This window comes from Oncorhynchus mykiss, chromosome 22, assembly GCF_013265735.2.
Source record: "Oncorhynchus mykiss isolate Arlee chromosome 22, USDA_OmykA_1.1, whole genome shotgun sequence".
Taxonomy (NCBI): Eukaryota; Metazoa; Chordata; class Actinopteri; order Salmoniformes; family Salmonidae; genus Oncorhynchus; species Oncorhynchus mykiss.
The window spans coordinates 17,161,606-17,183,928 of record NC_048586.1 but is presented as its reverse complement, the minus strand read 5'-3'; the positions used below and the strand labels follow the sequence as shown (position 1 = coordinate 17,183,928).

The 22,323-nt window shown below is 43.7% G+C and overlaps 2 protein-coding genes across 5 annotated transcripts in view; one reads left to right on the top strand and one right to left on the bottom strand.

Moving 5' to 3' along the window:
* Positions 1 to 5,470, bottom strand: part of LOC110501515 (coiled-coil domain-containing protein 148) — a 47,598-nt gene extending 42,128 nt beyond the window's left edge. Inside the window, exons 1-3 of the mRNA XM_036958887.1 lie at positions 5,393 to 5,470; positions 2,695 to 2,759; positions 1,992 to 2,113 (exon numbers count right to left, since the gene is read on the bottom strand). Of these exons, the coding sequence (XP_036814782.1) occupies positions 1,992 to 2,113; positions 2,695 to 2,749 (177 nt within the window). The 5' untranslated portion in view covers positions 2,750 to 2,759; positions 5,393 to 5,470. The remainder of the gene's footprint in view (positions 1 to 1,991; positions 2,114 to 2,694; positions 2,760 to 5,392) is intronic.
* Positions 5,471 to 5,584: 114 nt separating this feature from the next.
* LOC110501511 (plakophilin-4) overlaps positions 5,585 to 22,323 on the top strand; it is a 114,010-nt gene continuing 97,271 nt past the window's right edge. Inside the window, exons 1-2 of one of the 4 annotated variants that reach the window (XM_036958884.1) lie at positions 5,638 to 5,763; positions 21,874 to 22,069. In XM_036958884.1, the coding sequence (XP_036814779.1) occupies positions 22,054 to 22,069 (16 nt within the window). In that variant the 5' untranslated portion in view covers positions 5,638 to 5,763; positions 21,874 to 22,053. Of the gene's footprint in view, positions 5,764 to 18,637; positions 18,782 to 21,873; positions 22,070 to 22,323 lie in introns of those variants that run through there. The other 3 variants (XM_036958883.1, XM_021579147.2, XM_036958885.1) reach the window with 3 other exon arrangements.

Here is a 22,323-nt window from a genome sequence, read left to right as displayed (position 1 = left end):
AATTAGTATGCAAGTTGTTTGTGTTATGTTGCCTAAAAGAACAGCTGAACTACTTCATCAACGTGGTAGCTTGCACCTAAGGATGTTCAAGAACAGACTGTACTTTGGAGTTACTAAATATACAGTATATCATACAACATTACATCTTAGACTTCATACATTCATCAACACTTTGCCTCTGGTATCGTATGAACTACTAACCAGGACTTATATCCATGAAGCTTCTGTGCAGGAGTGCTGATCTAGGATCAGTCTAGCCGTTTAGATAGTAATGAATACTATTATACAGTGGGGCAAAAAAGTATTTAGTCAGCCACCAATTCTTCATGTTCTCCCACTTAAAAAGATGAGAGAGGCCTGTCATTTTCATCATAGGTACACTTCAACTATGACAGACAAAATGAGAAGAAAAAAATCCAGAAAATCACATTGTAGGATTTTTAATGAATTTATTTGCAAATTATGGTGGAAAATAAGTATTTGGTCAATAACAAAAGTTTATCTCAATACTTTGTTATATACCCTTTGTTGGCAATGACAGAGGTCAAACGTTTTCTGTAAGTCTTCACAAGGTTTTCACACACTGTTGCTGGTATTTCGGCCCATTCCTCCATGCAGATCTCCTCTAGAGCAGTGATGTTTTGGGGCTGTTGCTGGGCAACACAGACTTTCAACTCCCTCCAAAGATTTTCTATGGGGTTGAGATCTGGAGACTGGCTAGGCCACTCCAGGACCTTGAAATGCTTCTTACAAAGCCACTCCTTCGTTGCCCGGGCGGTGTGTTTGGGATCATTGTCATGCTGAAAGACCCAGCCACGTTTCATCTTCAATGCCCTTGCTGATGGAAGGAGGTTTTCACTCAAAATCTCACGATACATGGCCCCATTCATTCTTTCCTTTACACGGATCAGTCGTCCTGGTCCCTTTGCAGAAAAACAGCCCCAAAGCATGATGTTTCCACCCCCATGCTTCACAGTAGGTATGGTGTTCTTTGGATGCAACTCAGCATTCTTTGTCCTCCAAACACGACGAGTTGAGTTTTTTTTATATTTTGGTTTCATCTGACCATATGACATTCTCCCAATCTTCTTCTGGATCATCCAAATGCTCTCTAGCAAACTTCAGACGGGCCTGGACATGTTCTGGCTTAAGCAGAGGGACACGTCTGGCACTGCAGGATTTGAGTCCCTGGCGGCGTAGTGTGTTACTGATGGTAGGCTTTGTTACTTTGGTCCCAGCTCTCTGCAGGTCATTCACTAGGTCACCCCGTGTGGTTCTGGGATTTTTGCTCACCGGTCTTGTGATCATTTGACCCCATTGACCCCACGGGGTGAGATCTTGCGTGGAGCCCCAGATCGAGGGAGATTATCAGTGGTCTTGTATGTCTTCCATTTCCTAATAATTGCTCCTACAGTTGATTTCTTCAAACCAAGCTGCTTACCTGTTGCAGATTCAGTCTTCCCAGCCTGGTGCAGGTCTACAATTTTGTTTCTGATGTCCTTTGACAGCTCTTTGGTCATGGCCATAGTGGAGTTTGGAGTGTGACTGTTTGAGGTTGTGGACAGGTGTCTTTTATACTGATAACAAGTTCAAACAGGTGACATTAATACAGGTAACGAGTGGAGGACAGAGGAGCCTCTTAAAGAAGAAGTTACAGGTCTGTGAGAGCCAGAAATCTTACTTGTTTGTAGGTGACCAAATACTTATTTTCCACCATAATTTGCAAATAAATTCATAAAAAATCCTACAATGTGATTTTCTGGATTTTTTTTCTAATTTTGTCTGTCATAGTTGAAGTGTACCTATGATGAAAATTACAGGCCTCTCATCTTTTTAAGTGGGAGAACTTGCACAATTGGTGGCTGACTAAATACTTTTTTTGCCCCACTGTATGGGCAGATCAATAATCCTACTTTGAGAAGCTATGTGGATTCGGGGCCAGGGCCTATATTCATAAACCGTCTCAGAGTAAAAAAATCAAGAATATCTACCTTTTGAGCAATGTGTGCAGACTGCAGTTGTTTGGCATCAACTATGGCTTGTAGTTTCTCATATTCAGCCGGTTTATACTTTGAGCTTCCAAGTCCATCCTTCATCCGTAGAGTCAATTTTTCTATATCAATGAAAGAAAGCATCAGATATACAATATAACTGTGTACTAGTAAGCATTAAGCATGTGAAAAGTGCATGAACTGTCAATCATATCAAACAACAGTCAATTCTCAATTCTTTCCATGTATGACAGAGCAGAGGAAGTGAGATGGAAATGGCACATCCACTGTCCTATAACACTCTGATGTGCGTCTTTGTGTGCACCCCAAATGGCATCCAATTCCCAACGTAGTGCACTAATGAAGTCGTGCACTACATAGGGGAAAGGGTGCCATTTAGCATGCAGTATTCATGATTAGCTACGTCCTATAGAAGGAGTAGAAGGAAGGAAGGAAATAAACATGTCAGACAGACAGGTCCTGATTAGTTCGGCTGTGACTCCAGGAGACGGGTGAATAAACACAGGCCATGCTGCCACGGACGAGGCAGGCATTAAAGGTGTTGGTTGAGATGGCTGAATCTCCTAACGCAGGGACTTGAGGTCAAATTGTGCTTACGAGAGCAGCAGAATGTGAAGTCAGTGAGTCTAGAGGGAAGAGCAGTAAAAGCAGCCAGCGATGGTTTGGTTTGGAGCTGACTTACCTAAATCTTCTGTTCGGCAATTAGTTATGAAGCCACGTAGGTCTCTTCCGCTCATCGCTTCACATCTGTTGATCAGTAGTACATGGGGTTTTAAACAAATCCTTTGGGGTAACACTTCACATGCATTTGCCCGTATACCTGTGTAATACTGCTGCTGCTCCAGTTTCAACTGTTCTGCCTTATTATTATTCCACCATGCTGGTCATTTATGAACATTTGAACATCTTGGCCATGTTCTGTTATAATCTCCACCCGGCACAGCCAGAAGAGGACTGGCCACCCCACATATGCTCTCTCTAATTCTCTCTTTCTTTCTCTCTCTCGAAGGACCTGAGCCCTAGGACCATGCCCCAGGAATACCTGACATGATGACTCCTTGCTGTCCCCAGTCCACCTGACCGTGCTGCTGCTCCAGTTTCAACTGTTCTGCCTTATTATTATTTGACCATGCTGGTCATTTATGAACATTTGAACATCTTGGCCATGTTCTGTTATAATCTCCACCCGGCACAGCCAGAAGAGGACTGGCCACCCCACATAGCCTGGTTCCTCTCTAGGTTTCTTCCTAGGTTTTGGCCTTTCTAGGGAGTTTTTCCTAGCCACCATGCTTCTACACCTGCATTGCTTGCTGTTTGGGGTTTTAGGCTGGGTTTCTGTACAGCACTTTGAGATATCAGCTGATGTACGAAAGGCTATATAAATAAATTTGATTTGATTTGATTTAATAGTAACCCCCAGTTCCATAATTACCTCCTAACATCACTGTAGTAATATGTTATGTAACATTACACCATTGTAATCACAGCATTTTATCAAGTAACATCAGCTAAGGGGAAAACATGACTATGTAAACAGAAGGTTGTTTAAAGTTTGTATAGAGAGGTCACCACTCCTACCTCGTCACCATTCCTGCTGTTGCTTTGATCAGCTCATTCCGCGGATTAAAACTTACATTGACGAACTTAATGGAGAAAACCACTTATCACAAAATGTCTCCCAAAACAGCCGATCCAACATTCAGGGTCCTACGAGGTTATAGAAATAGCCTATGAATTCTCATTAGCGCTTCAAAGTGTCTGAAAGTCAACGACAGACTGTGTTCCTGTAAAGAGACACGTTGGAATATTGATTGGGTTTATCTAATGTGGAATATCCGGGTACATACATTTTGAATTTATCATGTACATTACTTATAATATAATTATTATGGTGTGCTTTATCATGGCAAATGTGAATTCATCATAACCTCCTAAATACATTTGGAATGCATTATGTAAATGACTATTGTGAGGTTAATTATCGTTATCGTTGACACTAAATAAAAGTGAATTCATCATAACATAAGACAAAACTGACAAATGCACAAACAAAACGTCTCAGCTGAAGACTGACATCAAATGTTCTTTAATAGATGAAGAAATCAATTTGACATGGTAGGACTGTGGGAGGGTGTTAAGGAAAGAGCAAAAGAGAATAATAATTTACTCTTAATTCATTTGATTATCCTTTTCTTCATGCTGAAAGTGTGTGTCTTGAGGTTTCTCTACGAATTGTATTGGATTCATTCCAAGGCTACCTAAAGTGTGGAAGACGTTTTTCAGAAAATAAAGATCCATGTCCATATCAATGACCCATGCAGATTGTGAGACATTTTGGCGTGGATATACATACCACTGATCCCATAGTTTATAGGTTACAGGGACTGGATTAAAGTGTTAGCACAGGTGAGAGGAGAGGGCATATGGTGCTTTACACTCAATGTCGACTCTTCCTATACGCAGACTATGTGCTTCGCGTAGGGCTTCGCGACCGCTAGGGGAACTCAGTCAGGGTCTCAATTTACTGTTGAGAGTTAGAAAAGTAGAATACACAAGGTGCAATTTCAACATTTCGTAGTGCTTCAGAAGTTTTCCAGTTGTTATTTCAGTCACTTAATTAGCCCCTGTCAGGTAACATTTTGTAGATTGCTAAATAGGTAGTCTAAAATTACCAACCGGGCACACAGGGCATGTGTTCAGGGGCCCTGACCTCCAGGGGTCCCCCATTGATTTTGTTAGTCACTCTCACATAGATATCCAGCCCAGCCATCATATGAACAGAAATTTGCTTTAAATCTGCAAAAGTTTCTCACCACCTCCTGGCAAAATGGGGGGAGACACCGTTTGCCCGGGAGGTGGCAGGGAGAACCAAACCTAATTTATGGCCCCCCAAATGGCTAGAGGTGGCGTTACCTCAAATCCCAGATAAGCTCTAAAGATCTACCGTCTCACTAGAAAGTTCGTATCACGACAACGTTGATGTATCACGTCTGTAGCCTACGCTACGTATGTTTACTTTTTTGCATTGGAGCTCTGAATTATAGGCCTATTCTGCAATAAGTGGGAACATCATGAACTGCTCTCAAACTTTGCCAGCGCCGTTTCAAAGTGAGTTGACACTCGCAGAGCCCACATGTACAGTAGAAAAAGTAGCCTAGTCTACACTGTGCACTGCTCACAAGCCTACACCTGGCCCGTATTAATTAAATGTATTAGGCCAACTCACGAATAAGATAAATTCATGTTTTACATCGATTTATTAGTCTACTATAAGTAGCCTACATAAAGGGACAGACATTGGTAAACAATTGAGTTTATCATACGATTAGCCTATACCAAATATGTTCTATTACCAAAGACGTGCCTATACCGTACCCTACCTTATTATGGTCACCTCCGCAGCATAACATGTATTTGGTTGACAAAACGTGTAACCAAGGCAACTATTTCCCCCTTGCCATTGGTCTATTCAACAAGAGAGTCACCAACGAAACGCCCTCTTTTCCAAACCAGAGCCAATGAAGACGGAAAGCTGCAAACCTACAGCGAGGTGACGTCATGCGTACTCGTGTTCCTTCGGAGTGGACGCGGTTTGCGAAGAAGGGGTCTTGTTCTTCACTGTGGAGGCGAGTTTCACCGCCCCGCATGTATGGGACTAGGAGCGGACTTGTTGAGGTGCTACTTCGCTGAAGTTACATGCTCCAATGTGGATCCGCGCCAAAACACAGCGATCACAATAATACTCCTCAAGGTACAGACTTGCTTTCATTGATTCGAAAACCATCACAATATATTGTACAAGTAAAGCATCTGCACTAGACGAGCTCTGATTCCAGTCCTAAATTCGTTTTTTAAACCGTAACAATTACCGCATGTGTTGTTGCAGTGCCAGCCTTCACATATCAAGCAAGGATCTTAGCTAATGCACACTAATAATTTTCTGGTGACTGATTCACTACCACGGTACACGTCTGAGGGACCTTCACTGGGTCGTGAGTGTCGCGTTTAGGTGCGCTTTGATACATTGTGGCCGAAACTTTTGATTTGTCCATTATTGTATCAGGTGGACATTACACGAAGTTGCTACTTTTTGTATGACTATGAGTTACTTTGTATACAATCTAACAATCGCCCTTGAGACCCGGTGATCGAAATGCACCAGTAGAGAATGAATAGGTAGGTAGTGTGTGGGAATCTGAGGAATGCGAGGTCGCTGAGGGGCGGGAGATTCTTCCCTACTACATCTTTATTTTACCAAGTTTATTTAGGTTTAAACTCACGACTGTATTTATTGTCCTTACCTAGTCTAACTGTCTACACTTGTCTTTGGCATTGATTATACTTTTTTTCCCCAAATTCTCTAATCACGTAGCCTAGGCCTAGATAGTTGTACAGTTCTGCACCAATCCCGAACCAAAACCACCTTTTTAGTCTCGCTCCAGAGAGTGACTCACTCGTCCCTTTAAATTATAATCGGCGTATCTACCATAAAATACATGTGTTTGGGATGGGCAATTATTGTGGTTCCTTCGTACTGTTAAACGTGTTCATGTTTTTAATTTCAGCTAGACTAGTTCACGTGTCCCATACATAGCCGTTTTCTGGATTCACGCAAATCGAGGCGAAGCATGTTAGGGCAGATTGATACTAGGTTACTCGAAGGGAAAGTGCAAGGCGTGTCCGTTTGAAGCTCGGCGAACGGTCATTTATTTTCAGTATTACAGTGGAAGGAACGGTGGAAGTTTAGTGAATACACTATTGCCTACATTCCTCACTCCAATCACTCACTGTCCCACTCAGGAGAGCAGCAAAACAGTGCCCTGCTATTTCAGAGATGCGTAGCCTACTCGGAACTTTCCGACGTCCCCACGTTTCCATTTCAAGCATTCATTTAAAAGCATTCATTTAAAATTCACCTCTGGGAATGTGCACAGATATCTAAAGGAATGACAGAAGGTAGCCACAACATTTTAGAGTTGAAATGATTTCATAATCGATATCACCTGAGTGACAAGTGACTATTTCTTGCTCACCCAAACAACTCAAACCTTACTGGAGTAGTCTGCTGTGCCATCGTAACACTTTCACAAGATGGATAGCGCTACTCTGTTGCCTTGCATGGGAAGACATTTACAAGAGCATATGCAGAAGTAGATGAGCACACGTGTTGCTGAAGACCAGTGCAACCAACTGCCTCTGGACACTATGCATACGATAAGAATTGACTGGTATCTTACGTCTCACAAATCTCTCACCGTGTACACGAAGGCAGAGACAAAGAATGTCCTTGGTTGTCAGGGCAGCTGAACCAACTGGTTGCTTTTGGGTTTGTCCATTTGCTGCGGAGATTTGATTGACAGCTGCATGAACTACTTATTTGTTCAGTTCTCCTTATTTACCCAATCACTTTTGGTCCAGTTGGTGACTTGCTCTCTTTGGTGTGCATCACCTTGTTCAAAATAACCTTTTGGTTATTGTATGGTATGGACTTGTTTCTTTCTGTGGTTCTCTTCCAATGCTTCTCAATACTTTCTCTTCCTTTGAAAAGTATTGTGCCTGGTCACCAATGGTGTCAAAAGATTGACAACGAATCATCAACAACATCAGATACCTAGAATATCTCCCATCTAACCACTTAGATGTAGCTTTATATTCTACAGGCATCAGTCCATACCTAGTTGCCATGCACTGTACTGTATATTCTTTGAATTAAAGGTGCTATCTAGAACCCAAAACGGTTATTTGGCTGTCCCTACAGAAGAACCCTTTGAAGCCAGGTAAAACCCCTTTGGTTCCAGATAGAGCCCCCTTTCCACAGAGGGTTCTACGTGGAACATGAAAAGGGTTCTACCTGGAGCCAAAAAGGGGTTCTCCTATGGGGACCTCTGCAGAACCCTTTTGGAACCATTTTTTCTAAGAGTCTAGCTCACTAGGTGGCGGTGGTGATGTTTGAGGTCATGTTATACTACCAGCCTATACTCTGAGTCTGTGTGAATCCTCTCTCTCTCTCTCTCTCTCTCTCTCTCTCTCTCTCTCTCTCTCTCTCTTTCTCTCTCTCTCTCTCTGCCTCTCCAAGGTCAGATGCACTATGTGATGCTCCTCGTGATGCACATTACCCAAGCCACCCTCCCAACAGCTGACATCTATTGAAGGAATTCGCTTCGTGAAAAATTAAAATAAACATTTATCATGAGGTATTGCAGCAAAGGCTGACTATGAGAACCTTCTTTGTGTGCGTGTTCTTGGTTGGAGAAAGTGGTGTTGCTCTTGCACAAGTGGTCAGGAGGATGTTTTTGTGCAGACCACAATGGGAGACAATCGAAAACGCTCATTGGAGTCTATAGGAAATGGAGCATAGCAGCAACAATGACGTTTGTTTGAATCGTGTCCAACCCTTCGAGAGTTGCCATCCCTCACTCTTGCCTGTATGTTAGGTATAGATGTAGTCCATTAATGCTCTGTGCTCCTCTGTTATTGTGAGACTGTGACTGTTGACCCTAGATGAAGAAAGCGGCATTGTTTGTGTGATCATGGGAACAACTGCTGCTTTTATAGTCTGAGTCTCAGCAGAAACACAGCCCGTCCGCATCCCAAATGGCACCCTATTGCCAATATAGTGCACTACTTTTGACTAGGGCCCATAGAGCTCTGGTCAAAAGTAGTGCACTATGTAGGGAATAGGGTTGTCATTTGGGAAGCTGGCCCAGACTGTGTGTTGCTGCTTGCAAAAGGCCCTTTTTTTATATCTGGTTTGTTGTGATTGTTTTGATCCCGTGCTCATGTCAGATGCTGTTTAACAGGAACTGACATCAGTCAGTTGAATAGTTCAGCTGATCTTAGATGCCCCTCACTGTTGAATCGTTCTGTCTAATTCTGCTCTTTCAGACAGTAGGCTTGGGTCACCCTACATATCGGAATTGTTATTATTCAACAATTTTAGCCCATTGGCCTACATTTCATTTCTGAATAATACCCATTATATAAAGCATTCATTATCTTTGTTTTGCGGTCTGCTATTGGTTTAGTGACATGTATTCAACTATATGTTTACAGGTTATAATCATTCGTGTATTTCTGCTGAGAGGGGGATGTGTGTGAATGGATGCTAATTAATTAAACTACTAACAATATTGAATTAACCTGTTGTTCATGTTGGTAATATAATTGCAAAAACCACTCCGCTTTCTGCAATTACAAAGCAATACAGTACTATGTAACAACAATGTCGTAATTATAGTTTAAGAGCAACTTAATGTTCAGCGTTAGCCATTATTACCTGCCTCAAGCAATCACGTGGAAAGCCTGTCCCCTGTCCAGAAAACACCTACACAGTTCATGACCGGTCCACAAGAGCTGAGAGGGTTGAAATACCAACTCCAGTTAGATAAAGTGCATTTGTTTGTTTTCTGCCCAAGTTAATCTGATTCTTTGATATGTTTCAGATAATAAAGGGTTTTTCTCTCTCATCAGATAATGATAGATCCTACATTATGGATACACTCCAAACATGATGAGATATTGAATAATATTTAACTTTCACGAATGGCCGTGAGTGTGTATGACTACTTATGAGGATTTCTCAAAGCCTTCCCTGTCTTCAACACTTAGCTAATCTACTGCAATGGGGGATTTGTATGGATGTCTCATTAAGCAATAAGGCCCAAGAGGTGTGGTATAAGGCCAATATACCACGACTAAGGGCTGACTTTATGCACGACGCAACGCGGAGTGCCCAGATACACTCCTTAGCTGTGGTATATTGGCCATATACCACAAATCCCCAAGGTGTCTTATTGCTATTATAAACTGGTTACCAACATAAATAGAACAGGAAACAAGTCGTTTTCTCTCATACCTGTGGTATAATTAAGCAATAATGCACGAGGGGGTGTGGTATATGGCCAATATACCACGGCTACGGGCTGTTCTTAGGCACGACTCAATGACGCAAAATGGTTACCAACGTAATTAGTCCAGGAAAAAATAAATGTTTTGTCAGACCCGTGGTATACGGTCTGATATACCACTGCTGTCAGCCAATCAGCATTCAGGGCTCGAACCACCCAGTTTATAATGTCTGATATACCACGGCTTTCATCCATGATTGTCTGGGTTTCCATGTGTGCCCTGAACAACCTGTGACAGGTGATGAGGCTCTGTACCCCGCTGAGTCCCCCTGGAAGGACACTCAAGATGCGTCCCAAATGGCCCCTATTCCAGTGGAGGCTGCTGAGGAGAGAACGGCTCATAATAATGGCCGGAACGGAGCAATTTCCATGGCATCAAACACCTGGAAACCATGTATTTTATGCCATTCCACTGATTTCCGCTCCAGTCAATACCACAAGCCCATTCTCCCCAACTAAGGTGCTACCAACCTCCTGTACCCTATTCCCTACACAGTGCACTAGTTTTGACCAGAGCCCTATGGGCCCTGATCAAAAGTAGTGTACTGTATAGGGAATAGGGTGCCATTTTGGACACATCTTCAGTCACTCTACTGCCTCTGTTGTTCAGTGGCTGGCCATCACTGAATCATAATATCCATTGAGAATGGGTATCCATCAAGAGGTGCCATTACCCTTCTTTTTTTTAGGATGCCTCTTTTTCCGTCAATCCTTTTTTCCCTCTTTCTTTCCATCCCACATGTGTATGGTGTGGTCTGAAGAGAGTTAGCCCAATCCTTGAGGCCAACCACAAGTTGTAGACTAGAGAGATTCCACTGTCAGTCTGTAATATCTATCCCTGTTTTATCACTTGGGCAACAGACTTTTCTGGGAATAGAAGAACTGTGAGCACAAAGTATTTTAATCGGTGACCTTTTCAACAGGATGAGAAGAGATGAACCAACACCCGCACTTGAAAGTTTAGACCGTTGACGTCACTGGACTGTGTACAGTATTTGAATAAAACCCACCGTATTGCAGAATCTAGGCTAGTCCTCTATTAGATGTAAATGCTCGCTTTCATGTATTGTATATACAATCAAGGTGATTTAAGGATAATGTTCCACATGCAGTCTGCATTCAGTTCTGCTTCTATGGGTTGTTGGGTTGAGGTACAGTGAAATGATTTGGCGAGGCATGTGCGGCTGCCTGCCGCTCAGCGCTGCTGATCAAACTAGATATATGTAGATAAATTCCTGAAAGAGCTCCAGATTTCAGGCTTTGATTGGATCCTGGGCGGCTGACGATAGTAAAGAACACAAAGCATGTCAGCGCTTTGAGAGATTAGGTGCACAATGCCCCCCAGTGAAATAGCCTTTCATAGCCCTGACATGCTGAGTCTGAAAGACCAGCGGCTCGCCGCGCTCCAGACTTCTGCAGTGTGGAGTGGACAGCAGGGAACGGGGTAGAGCCATTTCAGTGTGAATTGCTCCAGATGTTGCTGACTCACCAGACCACAGTCTTTTCTGCCAGCTCTCAACCCTACCTCCTCGACCGGGGAGGAGGAGGAGGATGGCATACTGTTGAATATTTCAAAGACAAAGTGCATGTTACCGTATCACTAGGGGGGTTCCTGCTCTCTGGTTACTAGAGGCTGAAGACTGAAGCGGACAGGCCGTCAACCCTGCTGAGCGCGTTGCCGAACAAACGGCCTCCAGAGAATTCAGCAGCAGTCACTGAGCACTGGACAACATGACATAACCTGGCATGACACTGCGTGATGAATGGACAATTGTTAAGCCTGCTGTCATATCGCCGTAAGTAATACACGTTCAGCTGGGGCCAAAATGGCCAAGTGTTTTGTTCTTCTGGCTAAGATGTGCTCGCAGATGGCTTCATTTTGATGACGGATGTATTTCGTCAGTGTGGTTGGTGGGCCTCATAGTGAACTCTATAGTTCAATGTATCACCTAGCCTTACTCTCCAGTGATGTGTTGACTGTTGATGTGGGTTGAGTGAAATACTACACATGTGGTATCGGATGTCGTCCCAGAGTGGTGCGCAGATACGCTTGGCTGCTGGATTTGGATTGAGGTGATGGCATCTCCCCTATGTCAGGAACCTATGTTCTCCTCAAGTCATGTGGGCTGATGTCAGAGGTTTATACCGGCTGCCGAGGCTCCAAGTCTAAAACTGAAACCAGATTCAACCTGCAGGATTCCTACGCCTCAGCTGCTTCCATCATGGCCGTTCTTTTCAACCACAGAAGATTCACTTGTTAAATGTCAAGCAATTTCAAAGTGCTGTATGTTTAGTAATTAACTCGAGGGAAAGGGGTTGAGAGATTGAAACTTAACAAATTTAGTTCAAGTACATGACATTTACGTTGACATTTCATCGAATGCTGTTATGTACTTTTGCTGTGGTTGGTTTTAAGATCCAGTGTTGATGTTGAGGAGCTAGATGACTCTTTAACGGAAGCTCCTCGTCAACAAACGATGAATCAAATTAAGATCCTACGTCTGTATGTCTTGATAAAGTGACCAGGTGAAAACGGACACATTTTGAGACTTGAGGAAATGGTGGGTGTAAAAGAGTCTTTGACGAATCAACATTTCCACTGCTCTTTCTTCTCTTCAGGTTTTTCAATTTCCCAGCACAACGTGTTGACATGATTCTGGAAGCAGAGAACTGTCCCAGAATAACCTGCAATTTACTCCCGCTGTGCAATGTCTGAAAAAGTTGACACTTGGCAGAGTGGAACTCCACTACAGCCGCTATGCTAACAGCTATATGTAATGTCAGGCATTCGACCCGTTTTAAAATGGCTAATTTTCCGGTGGTGGAAAAAGTATCCAATTGTCATACTTGAGTAAAAGTAAAGATACCTTAGTAGAAAATGACTCAAGTAAAAGTGAAAGTCACCCAGTATAATCCTACTTGAGTAAAAGTCTAAAAGTGTTTGGTTTTAAGAACAAGAGAATAGACTGACGAGTTTCAGAAGAAAGGCCTTTGTTTCTGGCCATTGTGAGCCTGTAATCGAACCCACAAATGCTGATGTTCCAGATACTCAACTAGTCTGAAGAAGGCCAGTTTTATTGCTTCTTTAATCAGGACAGCCGTTTTTAGCTGTGCTAACATAATTGCAAAATAAAATTTCTAATGATCAATTAGCCTTTTAAAATGACAAACTTGGATTAGCTAACACAACGTGCCATTGGAACACAGGAGTGATGGTTGCTGATAATGGGCCTCTGTACGCCTTTGTTGATATTCCATAAAAAAAATCTGCCGTTTCCAGCTACAGTAGTCATTTACAACATTAACAATGTCTACACTGGATTTTGATCAATTTGATGTTATTTTAATGGACAAAAAAAGTGATTTTCTTTCAAAAACGAGGACATTTCCAAGTGACCCCAAACTTTTGAACGGAAGTGTACATTGCATTCCAATGGTTTTGATAAAAGTACACGTTTCACCTCAGAGCAGTAAAGTCATGCTTGGCCTACATGAACAATATCTGAGAGAACAATTAAAGCCCTTCTCATCGATTCTTTATTACCTCAGCTCAACTACCTCCCACTCCTCAGCCCAGCGCCCTCCCACTCCTCCCAGTGCTCTATATCCCCTTTCCTGTGGCTTTGCGTTATAAGTCATCTTGTGTTTAAGAGTTCCTGTTTCCAAGTGCAATTGGTTTGTTCTAGAAAATGTGTATATTAACCTTTGACCATAAGAAGAGCATGGCATTTAGCTAACTGGCTAAAACGTTGTTTTAAAAGGGCAACTGAAGGTGATTGGACTGTTTGTCATTTTCCTCGAAATCTAATTTCCTTTTCTCTGCATGGTTCAATGCATGTTCGCCCCCAAGTTGTGTACGGTGCTACATTTTGTTGTACTTTTCCCTTTTTGTTTGATGCGAAAGCCACCAAGGAAGAGACTCCCAACACAAGACGTGTATGCTGCTCTGAGTTGGAGCCAATTATGTACATAAACCCTGGATTGCTGTTACTACGTCTTTGGCCAATGAAAAGCTTTGAAGTCGCTGGTCAGACACAGTATTGGTACTCCCCAGTAGGAGAAGTCCTCCGTAGGAACGAATGGAATTCTACAGTATTTCAATGACATGTATTTTAGTATTTGAAACGTGTATGTTTAGCTCACATAGTATAATTTAAAAGTGTGCTTAAAGGTAATAGAATAGATGTGTCAAAAATGAATATAGACATTAAAAAATGTATTTCCAAATCTTTTTGTTTTTTGTTTTACAATGATGGCGAAGGGCCACGATGGAGGCACAGTGGCTTCAACACAGTGGCTTCAACACAGTGGCTTCAACACAGTGGCTTCAACACAGCGCCCCCAATCAGTCATCCACTGTATATATAAATAATTGGTTGGAACGCATTGGTTTAGCTAGCCTCATACACATCTTGTGCACATAAATGCTTGCAAATACCGATCTCTACATTGCATGCCTCATCCCCTCAGTTGGAAAGTAAATACAGTATATACTTGGCCTCTTCTGCTGTAAAGTGTTTGTTCTTCTCTACACATATTTACCTGTCCTTGAGAAGGGTTCTGTTGAAGTGAACGAGACATACAATATTTGAAAGAGAAGTTTACTTGTATATCCGTAATAAAAGCCAATGTATCATTGTGCTGTGCAGGATTCTCTGTCGAGGTGTTGGAGCTCAACTTTGTAACTGGCGGTTGTGATCAACGACGACTTTCCCCGCGGTACGGGCACCACCAGGCAATTACTTCACAGATGAAACGTGACAGGACGTTTGTTTGCGCCGAAGCCAGAGAAGGGAAGGAACATGGGGACGGAAATGCGACCTTCAAATAATATTAATAAGTCATTTATTTGATTTGATTTCACTGGTGATTTGTGAAATGTACTTCACTTTTCATAGTTTGCTATGACTTAATCTATTTCTCTGCAACACTGTTGGTATTGTAGAAGTGATTGACGGAACTGGGAGATACAACAGTTGTTAAGGTTAAGCATTCTCAAATAGGGGAATTGTGGTTTTGTAGCCTGTTTTCCCAGCTGTGAGTTGAAGGACAGAACAGAACAGAAGAAGACAGGTGTGCTCCCGCACTGCAGGTCAGGGACGCCCACCACCATGGGGCCTGTTTGAAGTGTTAATGAGCTGTAAAAGCTATGGGTGCTACGCTAGCTGCGGCACGCTAACCAGCCCTTAATGATTGGCTCGCCTTGGAAGGACCAACTCTATTTGTAATGAGAAATGAATTACTTCATCCCCATTTTCTTTATTTTTTGAATGGATTTTAAAAATATATATCTTTTGTACTTTTCACCCATTTTTCTCCCCAATTGGTAGTTACAGTCTGAAACTCCCGTACGGACTCAGGAGAGGCGAAGGTCAAGAGCCGCGCGTCCCCCGAAACACAACCCTGCTGAGCCGCACTGCTCAGAAGCACCAACGTGTCAGAGGAAACACCACACAACTACCGACCGAAGTCAGCGTGCATGCACTCGGCCCATCACAAGGGGTCGCTAGAGCGCGATAGGACAAGACCGGCCAAACCCTCCCCTAACGCTGTGCCAATTGTGTGGCACCTCATGGGTCTCCCGGTCACGGCCGGCTGCAACACAGCCTGGGATTGAACCCGGGTCTGTAGTGACGCCTCTAACACCCGCGATTCAGTGCCTTAGACCACTGTGCCACTTGGGAGGCCCAAATGCTGTTTTCTAAAGGCTCTTTCATGCAGTTATCAGTATCAACCACTTCATTTGAATGGACGGCAGCACGGTTCTCGGTGACCTCTGTTCATCCACTCTAAATCAGTGCGTATTTAATAAGCAATGTTAATGCAAATCAGCCCTCAGGGGAGATGTTGCCAGATCCAGTCTTACTCGTCTTCTGCCTGAGCCCTCTCTTTATAGGGGATATGCTGCTGGTAGTTTCTACTGATGGATACATGGATGGCCTGTTCCTTACCCGAGGTGGTTCCTTACCCCATAATCTTCTCCCACGTGTTGTTGGGATGGGGTTTTATATGTCTTTCGTCCCTAGTGTCATCTTCTCCCAACCCACTATAGTGGTTTGATCCTTTCCGTGCTGTGTGAGGGCATTGAAGATGGCATCACTTTACGTTAAGACAAAAGGGTTAACCTTTACGATCAGTTGTTTTACACTTGACACCACGTTGCTTTAATCTTCATGCATGTGTAACACTGTAATCACTACAGTAACACAATTTGTTTTTTCATATTATTTAAGGTATTGCTTTGTTATGGCACAGTGGTGGAGTCGAGCGTTTCTTGCTATTACACATTTGGAACAAGGAACAGTCCCCATTCCTGTGGACTGTGTGTCACGGATAGGACTGTCTTCTAATGAATAAGGTTGTGTTCAGCCGATTATCTCCCGCTCCCATTGCAGTTCATCATTTCTCTTTGATTGAAGCCAATGGCAGTAATATGTGCTATCACCAATGAGTGTTCCTACTTGCGAGTCCTCAGATGTCTCAGTCCTTGTGAGCGTGTCCCACACGGCACCCTATTCCCTTTATAGTGTGCTACTTTTGACCAGGGCCAATATGATAGCATTCGGGACGCATCGTGATCTGCGATGGATGTATGTGGATGTTGGCTGGGAGGGAACATGGACGGCAGGACCGCTAGCTCGTAGAAACAGAACAGGAACCGGAGGAGGAGGGGGGTTGTGAGGGCTGGCTGGCAGCGGCACGGCTGTGTGATAAACACCACATGTCATTTTCTCATGGTGTTGTAGAGGGGACCTGACACAGCCCTACTGGGCACTCTGCCCACGGCTCGATGGCAGCTGGATGCTGGATGCTGGATGCTGGCCCTGTCAATACCAGGGATGGAGCATAGCAGGAGATAAACAAGATTGATGTGACGTTGATACTTCACCGCCATCATATTAAACGCCCCCATTATATAGTAAGTACATTCCACAATGAAATGTGCTCATGGGAGAAAGCACACACACCACACACACACACGCACACACACCGAGATGGAAGTGTGAGTGACTGTAATTGTTGCCGCTGTCATCCCCCTTATTTCCTCATCTGCTGTGTGAACCTACAAGGATGCCCTGTTGATGAATAGGCAGGCCGCTAAGCTAAAGCTAACGCTGTCCTTACCAGTGGTGTGATTGATCATTCAGTTGAGGACAGTGAAGGCAGTTCATCGGCTGCTTTAATCAGTCTTAAGCGGAAGAAGCAGCCGAGGTGCTGAGCACCGCTCGGTAATTCACTCCAGACAGGTTGCATTGTGGGAGCCAGAACACTGCCAATAGTGGCCCATTGTTATGCTAATGCTTTGTTCATTTTTTTTTTACATCCTATTTGTTTCTAGTTATTTCGATCATCTTGGTATTTCTCGCTGGTCCTCTCCATAAAATCTATCACATTTCTACCGTTCACATTGAAATGTGGTAACCACCTGATATGGTAGAAATTGAAAAGCAACAGCTATGGGTGTGAGGCAGAATGGAATGGAAAATTGATTCAACTGAATTTATTTCCGCTTTTCTGTCTGAAAGAATAAATAACTTTCAGTGCGGCTTTGATCACCATTTAATTCCCCTTCTTTATGAGCCGTGAATACACGAAGCACTCAGGATTACGTGGAGTGGTATTTCTGTTTTGGCTTTGTTTTGCTGCTGTTTTTGCTTCGGCAAATGAGCCTGTCGTGTTCACTCTTGTGGAGAAAATCAGAGCATTCGTCTTGTTTTCAGCTCTAACAGGGAGAATCCTCAGTTGACTTTTGTGTTCTGTCTCAGTGTGTGGCCACCGTTTCACTTCTTCAGAGACTTAGCCAGCCTCCAGAGCCGATGGAAAGGTTGTGATTCTCGAGGGTTTGCAGCTGACTCCATTTTGACGTGAAGGAGCATGTTTATGCTCCGTTCCCCTTTAAAGTCGTCTTTCGGTGGGCGTCAATCAATCAGAGCGTCATTCATGACCCCACTCTGTCACAACATGTTACTGATGGCATGTTTCAAACCGCTGATGAGCCATTTGGATCAGTCTTTCAGTGAGGCCTGAGGATGCGTTCTCAATGGCACCCTATTCCTTATATAGTAGGGCCGGAACAATAACGGTGTCACGATACTCGTATTGTGGCAAAGAAACAAAACACAAAGTGGATTCCACTTCTTTAGGAAAACAGCCCTAATGTTGGAAACAAACATGTTGTCATGCAGCATTTCTTCCCCCCAAGCTATATCGCACACGGTATTTTACCTACAGCAGGTTTGTGTTTTCATTGTTGCCATGGGATACTGGTACACAGCCCTACTACAGTATATAGTGCACCAGAGCACAATAGGCTATGGTCAAAAGTAGTGCACTATAAACTGAATAGGGTGCCATTTGGGATGGATGCAGGGTGAATGAACAGAACAGGAGGAAGTTCCTCATAGAATGACCACTCATAGTCCTCTGTTTGCAACGCTGCACACTGTAGACATGGATAAAATGCTTGCGCATGAAGTCATCCACTGCGAATGGTGAGTCCCTTTGGCTGAATGAATTTCATTGGAAGAGGGCTATCTGGGTTCTAAGTTGCGTGTTTTATAGACTGCTTTAGGCTGATCTGGTATGACTGTGTTTCCTGCCTGACTCCTGGCTTATCTTGAGCCAAGCCCATCCCTGTACACACACGCTCAGATTGGCCGGGAGTGAGTTAGATGTTGCAACATTTGTAGGATATGATTCAAGGAGGTGTGAGGCAGACAGAACATCTATAACATCCTCTGAAGATGTTCCTCCCTCATTTGAAAATCCCTTTCAAGTCATCCTATTGAGTGGTCAAGGTCTCAGCTTCTCCACACGGCTAACCTCTGACTTTTATTAAGTCCCACATCACCCCGTCAAGAGGTAGGTTTTTACTTCTACCTCTGCGCTCTTAGGCTGTCCCCATAGGAGAACCCTTTTTGGTTCCAGGTGGAACCCTTTTTGGTTCCAGGTAGAACCATTTTTTGGTTCCAGGTAGAACTCTTTAGGGTTCCATGTAGAACCCTCTGTGTAAAGAATGCAAAAGAGTTCTACCTGGAACCAATAAGGGTTCTTCAAAGGGTTACCCTACCGGGACAGACGAAGAACGCTTTAAGGTTCTAGATAGCACCTTTTTTTCGAAGGGTGTGCGTTACATTGTGTGAATGTGTATACAGTATTATTATATTATTGATCTGTGTGTGCATGCGTGAGAGTGTGTGTGTGTGTTTGTGTGTATATGTGTGTGTGTGTGTGTGTACGAGTGTGTGTGTGTCTACATACTGCAGATGCATGCCGCGGCGTGTACGCGCATGCATACGTGTGTGCGTTATGCACGCGGCGTGTGTGTGTGTGTGTTCGAGACGAGCTCCAGCGCGTGCTGAGATTACATTCCTTAGCTTTTGGGGTGTGTCAAACAGAGTAAAGTGTTTTCAGCTGTCGAGCCTGTTCAGCTCAACAGAAAGTCACATGTTTAGGGATCCAATAGTAGCCTTGTGTGTTCCGCTGTCAAAGAAAGCATCAGGTATGTACACACACATGACTCTCTTTGCCATCCTCTTGAATCTTTGATGTGAGGTAAAACCTCAGAATTCGTAAGTCATTTTACTGGGAGATTTTCAAAGGAAATTGAATGACACAGAATTGGCTCAGCGGGTTATTTCTGTGCTCTAGGGCCTATGTTGTGAAGCATTTGTGGAGTACTTGAACTTGTTTGTGTACAACACATCCTTTAAAAGAACAGATGACTCTAGTCCTGGCTATCTAAGCATGTGTGTTTTGTCTGCGTAATAGTTTGTGCTGGGGCTTTCAGAATACGTCTTTGACAACTACTTGGTAAGAAATATGTTGCAGTCTCGCTATAGCCTGGATAAATGCTTTATTTTGGCCCGACATACAATTCTAATGAATGTCTTTGTTCTTTTTTTTGGGGGGGGGGGGGGGGGGGGGGGGTTTCTTTATCAGTGTTGAAATATGGCATCAGCCTCACTTTAGTGAAGTCTGAAAAGGCAACTCGAGACCATTAATATCACTTTTATTTAGCTAAGTCAATATGCTATTTGAAAGAGGCAATTAAGCATTGTGGGTCTTTGGGGACATTACAGCGGCTGCTTTGTGCTGTGTAATGGAGGTCTCTTCATGTTCCATGCTGACCTGGCTGGCGGGTCATTGCACATGGCTAAGGCACCAATCAGTTGGCTTATAGAGGAGTTAATTATGCCCCCCCCCCCCCCCCCCCCCCCCCCTTGTCCTTAAGAAGTCCAGAGGAACGAATGATAGGGGCGGGTTGCCTTGTTGCTGGTCCAATTAGCACCCTTATGGGGAAAACCACATGAGTGTCAGGTGATCACATGCGATCTAACGTGAAGTGAATGTGATGAGATGTAAAGCAACAAGTGGTAACGTGAAACTACACATGTGAAAACATGTCACCACATGTGAAGTGTTCCAAAAACGTGAAATTCCCCTTGAAATCATGTGGCTTTCCACACGTGAAATCATGTGGTTTATCTGTAAGGGACAGATAGAGACAGATATTTAATTTAGACAGATGTGGGTTTCCATAGACGTTTAAACACCTTACCTAATTTAGTATTGAAAGCAAGGGGAGCACCATATTGTGGTAGGCTTTCATTCCAATTACTGTGAGTAGCTAGCTTGAGGCAGCTCACAACTCTATTTGCACTGTGCATTTCCCAGGCTTTTAACTTGAAGACTGCTGCTCTGCTGAGACGTTCTGCCTCTGAAATTCAGGCTGATGTATAATTATATCTGAGCTCTGGTTTTCCCCTCCACGTTTCTTTGTTCAACAAATGTGACCTGGTTAATTTGGGTGTCAGTCAGCCTTATGAAGCCTTCTTCTCCGCAGTTCTTCCCTTCGTTGACTAACGTTCCAATGTGTATTTTGACCCAGGTCACGAGAAGGGGGTTGTCTACTGTTTGTAGATAGGTAATGAATGGTGAAGGGATATGCCTGTCTGCCACTATGTTTTTTTGTTGCTTTTCTGTGCTCCCTGGGGAGGACGCGAGGCAGGAGGCAAAGCTTCTATTTCGATTGCATAACAGAAGCTTAGAAGAGTGGCTGCACTATGAGGTCACTGACTGGACTACTAGACCATGTGACCTGATTGGCGTCGGTGGGAATTACGGTGGGGTCAGGCGAAACGGTTTCTTGGCAGAGCGAGAGATGCTGAGGATTTTAATAGCTTAGGAAAAAGGATTTGGATTTGACTTGTCAAGGCTCCTTGGCCGAGTAGCCAGTTGGTAGCAGGCTAATAGTGTTTACAAATGCTCATTGTTTTGTTGATTCCTTGACCCTTGGGGCACTTCCAGCTCCAGTTTATATCATGTGCCCAGTAGATGGTGGGAAGAGGTCGAATTAGCCCAGTGTTTTGGCCAAAAGAAATGGATAAGCTGACCAGGGGTCAGTTGTGTGCGTAAGTGTGCGTGGGCGCGAGTCTGTCCGTCCCTGTCTTTCTGCCTGTGTAAATGGGGGGATGTCACCTAGGGAAAGCTCTTTACTCCAGACAGATTTATTTTTTGCCATGGTGTGTTTTGACTCACACAGAAGGCACAATAATACTCACTAGATATTGAGTCCCACTGGAAGTCCTAAAAGTCTGTGTGTTTTATTGACCATGTTTATGTCTTGGGCTTAAACCAGAGGAAGTGACCAGGTTCATAATGACATTGGCCCGTCTATTTGTTCTGAGTAACTTACCCTGGATCCTGTGAACTCCTCTGGTATTGTCTCGGAGGCATTATCCTAATTACGGCATTTAAAGCCGCGCTGATTGCATTTGACTCCATGTGCATTATGGGTACTTGGCAGGCAGCCTCTAGCTGGGCTTTGAAATTACCAGACGCCAAATAACACCTACAGAGACCTGATGCACAGGAGTATTTTTTATTTTTTTTACAAAGCCACTAGTTCATTCAGGTGTTTTTTCTTTCTTTCTTCTCGTCTCGGTTTGAAGGAAAACAACAGAGGTAATCCTGAAGAACCTGCCGGGTCAGCAGCGCCACTCTAACTGCCAGGTAGTAGCCGGGGTAGTGTGCAGCAGAGCTGTTGTATGTACTACACTCTCTGGAGCCTGATCTGGGAGCAGCCGAGAACCCCGAGCTGAGAGGAGTTAAGTACTCCTGTCCCAGATAGGATGGGGAATTTCAGAGGTAAGCTACGATACAAATCATAATTTTCCTTTTGCTTCCGGGGGACCCGCGGATTTCGTTTGCCGAAGCACATTTGTTTTCTGAGAGTGTGTTTTTTTTACCCCCACTCTGCTCGGTGGGCAGTTTCCCAACCTGTAATTTATTTTCAAGGAAATGTGTCACGAGTCGTATTGCATTGCCTCAGTCTTCCTGCGTTTCACTCTGAATTTATGGCGTTGGCTTTGGTTGTACTCATCTGTTTGTTGGAGAGTTAT